Here is a 6,000-nt window from a genome sequence, read left to right as displayed (position 1 = left end):
AAAAACTACTTATAATTAAGGCAGGTGTTGGCAGGCTGGGGGCTGGTTGGCTGGTGACGGGTACAACTGGACGACCGGGGCGGCCTCTCACACAACCCACAGTGGGTGCTGGCGGTCTTACGCGGTGACGCTCTCGGTGGTGGTACTGCCGTGGTGGTGAAGTCGCGTCGCACAGTACTCGGAGGACGCTGGCTATGGTGAATGAATGGATGAGGTGGTGATATGGTGAAGAAACTTACGAAGTGGGTCGTGGTATGAGGGTGTTTATTTTGATTCTTCACAGTGAAGACAGTCCGTGAGTGAAAGATCACGGACGAATAATAATAATAATAAATGGAAAAAATACGTGATTGCGCTCAATGCGACTAAAAAACATCAAAAAAACGAAAAACGTACAAAAACGGTAAGTAAGAAAAAACAATAATAGTAATATAAAAAAAGGGCGTTGGCCGCAGAGTAACAACAATAATGATAATAATAAATGATATAAAAACAAACGATAATAAAACATATGTGACCAAAGGCCGACTAATAATTGTTTAAGAAAAAGATGTATAACAAAGAGAATAAATAACATTAAGACTAGATAATAATATGATAATAATTTAACAATTAAACATGCAGGACGGAGTGGAGTACAGGGGAGACGGGAGAGATAAGGACGGTTATCGTTGTCCAGAGTAGCGGTCCGATTTGTTCGGCGCGAACATCACCGCCCACCTTGAAGGAATCCCTTCAAGAAGTCGGTAGTGGACAGAGCTTCACTGCGGGGCGTTTCAACCGGCCGGATGTAGTGTCTAGCGTAGCTACTCTTGAGATACCGTCAGAACCCGGATGAAGTTCTCGGATTCTTCCAGTCCGCCAACGAAGCGGATGGGTCGCTTCCTTCACGAGGACAAGGTCACCAATATGGAGTTCTTGACCTGGTTCTGACCACTTTTTTCGAAGTTGAAGGCTGCTGAGATATTCGTTCTTCCATCTGGTCCAAAAATGCCGGTGTAAATCGGTTATGAGACGCCATCTTTGATACTTTGACATCGATTCGTTGACAAGATTTGGATATGGAAGTGAGGTTGACGGCTCAAGAGTCAAAAAATGACTAGGCGTCAAGGCTTCAAAGTCATCTGGATCATTGCTAAGTGCACATAGGGGACGTGAGTTTTTTGACGTGAGAATTTGAGCAAGAAGTGATATAAATTCTTCGCTAGTCAGTTTATGTAAGCCGATGGAGCGAAGGATTAATGACTTCGTGAACTTAACTCCGGCTTCCCACAACCCCCCGAAATGAGGAGAAGCTGGAGGATTGAAATGCCATGTTATTTGATTTTTAGCCAGATGAATGTGGACGCTGTCTTGAAAGGGCTTTGAATGCGTAAGTTCCTGAAGGGGTGTCAACAATCGTGATGCACCAATGAAGTTGGTCCCGCAGTCACTGTGCATTTCCTTGATTGGTCCTCGTCTTGCCGAAAACCGAGTAAAAGCCATGAGGAAACATTCTGTGGACAAATCCGAACTGAGCTCTAAATGGAGTGCTTTGGTGGTGGTGCAAACGAACAGCAAATATATGCTGTTTTAGGGCTTACCCGACGCCCACGTGCTTCTTTCAGCGTAATAGGGCCAGCATAATCCACACCGGTTATAGAGAATGGTTTTACTTGCTGGACACGGTATCTCGGAAGATAGGCCATTTTCGGTTGCACTGACCGTGGCCTGGTGCGGTAACAGGCGATGCATAGGCGTATCCGAGATTGAATTATCTTCCGTACAGATGGTATCCAAAATTCATGTTGTAAAGTTGCTTGAAGAGATGCAGATCCTGGATGTTTTAGACGTTGGTGATGATAGTCAATGAGCAACAAAGTCAATCGATGATGGCATGGCAATAAAAGTGGATGTTTGTGAGCGTATGGAAGATCAGCATTGTTGAGACGCCCACCCACTCTCAGAAATCCATCCACATCAAGGAACGGGTCCAATTTTCGAATGGCAGGAGAGCAACGCAATCCTTTAGTTAAAAGTGAAATGTCATCGGAGTATGATGTTTGTTGGACGAAATACACTAAGTCCAACAAAGCTCGCGCTCGTTCACTCGCATCAACAATGTGGGTAAATTCAGAGGGGCGTGAAGTAGAGAGACGGAGACAATATGCCACAATATTAATAATTTTGTTGAACGACGAAAAACGATGAAGAACTTCAGTAACAGAACAAGTATTCATAGTGAGTAGGACCGTACACTTTCGAGCTTCAGTGGAGACGTGATCATTGGTTTTATTTAAACGAGGTGCAGCAGATGGCCAAGTTTCAGATGGTGCTAACAGGAACGCAGGACCTGTCCACCACAGTGGATGAGCAACCAGTTCCAACGGAAACAGTCCACGGGAGGCACAGTCAACCGGATTGTCCTGTGTGGGTACATGATGCCAAATGTCTGGGGAGGTTAGTTCATGAATCTGACTGGTTCGATTTGCAACAAATGTAGCCCAACGATGGGGAAACGATTGTATCCATGCTAACGCAGTGGTTGAATCCGTCCAGGCATGTAATGTATCAATTTGAAGACGTTTCGAGTAGGTATCAACAACGAACCGTAGGAGTTTGGCGGCTAAAACAGCTCCACACAGCTCAAGACGGGGGATAGTAGACCGTTTTAGAGGCGCTACCTTGGATTTACCGGTAACAAGGTGACAATGAGTCGAGACCGCTGTTTCTGTTCGAAGGTATACGGCCGCGGAGTATCCCTTTTCTGAGCTGTCCGAAAAAGCGTGAAGCTGCACATTGATTGTATTTTCGTAGGTTATTCGACGAGGAATGGAAATCGATACAATCGACTTCAGTTCCGATTGATATCGCGTCCATAGTGCAGCAATATCGGTGGGTATGTTGTCGTCCCATGTGATCCCAGTTGTCCAAAGCTGTTGCATAACGTGTTTGGTCCAGAAGGTTATGGGAGACAACAATCCCAATGGATCGAAAACTCTGGCAATGTCGGAGAGTACTGAGCGTTTTTTTGGGATGGTTGATGATGGTTTGGTGTTAAAAGAAAACACGTCAGCTCTTGGATCCCATTTTAGTCCAAGTATTTTTAAACCAAAATCATCAGTGTCGTTGTAGAGAATGGCTGGAGACATTGCTTGACATTCTGTTGGAACAGCTTGCAGAATAGTACTGTTATTGTTCGCCCATTTTCTCAGCTCAAATTTTGCCAATGAACACAAGTTGATGAGTTGAGATTGGTATTCAAGGACATTCTTTTCTGTGTTAGCTCCAGTGAGAATGTCATCTACGAAAGTGTCGTTCAGGAGAATTGACGCAGCACTTGGGAATAATTTTCCATCAACGGTGGCCAATTCCTGGAGTGTCCGAAGAGCTTGGAAAGGCGCGGCTGATGTGCCGTAAGTAACCGTACAGAGACGATATTCCTGCACGGGGGTATCTTTGGAAAATCTCCAAAGGATTCGCAGGTAATCTCGATCAGCAGGCCGTACCATTATCTGTCGGTACATCTGTTTAATGTCTGTCATGAAGACATATTTCCAAAGTCGTGCACGCAGAAGCACAACTTGAATGTCAGGCTGAAGTTTTGGACCCGTATACAGGCTTTCGTTCAAGGAATATCCGGCACTTGTGCGAGCGGAGGTATTGAAAACGACACGAAGTTTTGTGGTGCTACTTTCAGGTCGAAGTACACAATGATGCGGGATATAATAATGAAAAACGTTGCCGACTTGTTCGGGTGGAATCAGTTCCATGTGACCGGCGTCCAGGTAGTCCTGCATGAAGTCGGCGTACTGACGTTGAAGTGGCGGGTCTTGATTTAGTCGGTTTTCGAGCGCCTGAAAACGACGAATGGCAGCAAATTTTGAATCACCTAATAGAGGCGATGCCGTTCGAAATGGAAGAGAGACCATGAATCTTCCAGACTTCAATCGAGTGGTTGTTACTTTATAATGTTCCTCTGCAGCACGTTCATCCGGACTGAGATGGCGAACAGTAGGCAACTCTTCAAGTTCCCAAAACCGCTTTATGGACGAATCGAGACTTTCAGAAATGGATAGAAACATTGCAGTGACAGTTGATTGACAACGGTTTTCGACAGGTCCCATCAGAATCCAACCAAACACGGTTTCGAGGGCGATAGGCTCACCAGGTTGACCTGATGCTTTGCCGTTTAGAAACAGCATTGGCAAGATATCGGCACCCAACAACAGATCGATTGACTGAGGGCGATGGTACAATGGATCAGCGAGAGGTAGGCTGGTAATATGGCTCCATTGTCCCGGCATAATAGGAGACTGAGGCGTAGGTCCTGTAATTTGTGGGACGATGAACGCGTCCACAAAAACGATGGAGATTGCTGACCACGGGGCAGTACCGTAATGGTGGTGTGACCACGGACCGGGGACGACGTATTACTGGCGAACGTAGTGATTGCAACTGTTGAAGGATGTCGCTTCAGCATTAACACACATGCAGTTTGCTCCGTGATAAAACTCGCTTGAGCACCACTATCGAACAAGGCTCTAATAGAGTGACGGGTACCGTCAGCAGCAACTACATCAAGTAAGACAGTAGAAAGCAATACAATTTTCTGAGGCTGTCCTCTAACCACCATCGATACGGCACTAGGACCAGCCTCAGTTTTACTTGCCGTGAGAACTGCTGTGGAGGTGGACGCGCTGTCTTTGGAATTAAAATGCAACAAGCTGTGGTGAGATCGATCACAGGTTGTGCATTTGTACTTCGAACTACAGGAGGCGGTGGAGTGTCCAGATCCAAGACAGTTTATGCACAACCGATGCATTTTAGCGAGCTGGAATCGCTCACTTGGTGATTTTGAAATAAAAGATGGGCATTTTCGAACCATATGAGGTTTGGTGCACAATGGACAAGTGACCGCGTTGAATGAGTTCGTAGTGGCCGCTAGAACCTTCGGTAAAATCGCGTGACGAGGTTTTGAACTAAATATTTTTTGAGAAGATCTCTGTTGAGACGTGAGCGAAGTTATAGTCGACGAGTACTGCCCAGCACGTGCTTCCGCTGACCGTACATGACTTTTCAGAAATTCAAGAAAATCATTTGTAGATGGCTGATGTCGGTCTCCCACAGTTATCTCCCAACGAGCTCGGAGGTCATAGTCCAGATGATTTTCAAAAATGTGAACCAATATCGGACTCCATTGCCGAGTAACAAAATCCAAATTATCCAGAGCAGCAGTGTGCTCCTGAATAGATGTAATTAAAGTTTTAATGGACAAGGCATCATTTGACTTGACGGTGTGTTGGGATAGCAGAGCGTCCAAGTGAATACGTGCTAAGTCATGCTTATTTCCGTACCGCGAACGTAGAACTTCCCAAGCTTTTGGATAATTTGCCGATGTAAGAGGAAGATGGGCTATAAGTGATAGAGGTTCACCTTCTAGTGAGGTTTTTAAATATTCGAAACGCTCAACGTCAGGAAGATCTGGAGCATGAGATAGAATTGATGTGAATAAATCTTCAAAACCCTGCCATTCCGTTATAAGTCCAGAAAACGTCGGAAATTTGCGTTTTGGAAGTTGATAATTTGACAGGTTTCCAAAACCACCTGACTGATTTTGCACTGATCGAAAAGTGGACGTTTCGATAATGGGTGACAACGATAAACTATACACATCCGCGAATGCAGCCAACTCGTAATAGAGATTGTCAAAATCAGCCGAGAGTTTAAGGCTAGTTGAGTTATCTAAAACTTCAACTTTTCTAACCTTTTACCAACAGCATTTTCCATAACTTGGATATCATCTTCTGTGGTCTGACGAAGTTCGTTCAGCTCCAATAGCATGGTACAGATTTTAGCTCGTTTGCCAGGATTATGTTTATCGGCCTTAAAATCACCCGCTGCAACGACAAACGAACTGATTTTGGCAATAGCACGGACGACCCGTGCTTTTGCATCAACATACGTAATAGAAGATTCGGGAGCCATAATGACAGAAAAAATCGAAGTAGTATTGTAGCG

The 6,000-nt window shown here is 45.0% G+C and overlaps 2 protein-coding genes across 2 annotated transcripts; both read right to left on the bottom strand.

Moving 5' to 3' along the window:
• Positions 1-735: 735 nt before the first annotated feature.
• On the bottom strand, positions 736-1,485 carry LOC126551704 (uncharacterized). Its single transcript, XM_050205725.1, has one exon. The coding sequence runs from the start codon at positions 1,483-1,485 to the stop codon at positions 736-738; it is 750 nt and encodes a 249-aa protein (XP_050061682.1).
• A 35-nt stretch (positions 1,486-1,520) lies between these two features.
• LOC126551703 (uncharacterized) lies at positions 1,521-5,967 on the bottom strand. Its single transcript, XM_050205724.1, has 3 exons — positions 5,747-5,967; positions 4,417-5,645; positions 1,521-4,309 (listed from the first exon to the last, which is right to left on the bottom strand). The coding sequence occupies exons 1-3, from the start codon at positions 5,965-5,967 to the stop codon at positions 1,521-1,523; spliced, it is 4,239 nt and encodes a 1,412-aa protein (XP_050061681.1).
• Positions 5,968-6,000: the final 33 nt, after the last annotated feature.

Source organism: Aphis gossypii, chromosome X, assembly GCF_020184175.1.
Source record: "Aphis gossypii isolate Hap1 chromosome X, ASM2018417v2, whole genome shotgun sequence".
Classification (NCBI taxonomy): domain Eukaryota; kingdom Metazoa; phylum Arthropoda; class Insecta; order Hemiptera; family Aphididae; genus Aphis; species Aphis gossypii.
The sequence above is the reverse complement of the archived record's forward strand: the minus strand, read 5'-3'. Positions and strand labels throughout refer to the sequence as shown.

Bases quoted from the DNA above. Each gene is read 5' to 3' on its own strand.
- LOC126551704 (XM_050205725.1), bottom strand. From the start codon at position 1,485: ATGGCTTTTACTCGGTTTTCGGCAAGACGAGGACCAATCAAGGAAATG.
- LOC126551703 (XM_050205724.1), bottom strand. From the start codon at position 5,967: ATGGCTCCCGAATCTTCTATTACGTATGTTGATGCAAAAGCACGGGTC. The intron at 5,646-5,746 runs GTTAGAAAAGTT...GGATGTGTATAG, and splicing joins GAAAATGCTGTTGGTAAAAG to TTTATCGTTGTCACCCATTA. The intron at 4,310-4,416 runs GTAATACGTCGT...CACAAATTACAG, and splicing joins TGCAATCACTACGTTCGCCA to GACCTACGCCTCAGTCTCCT.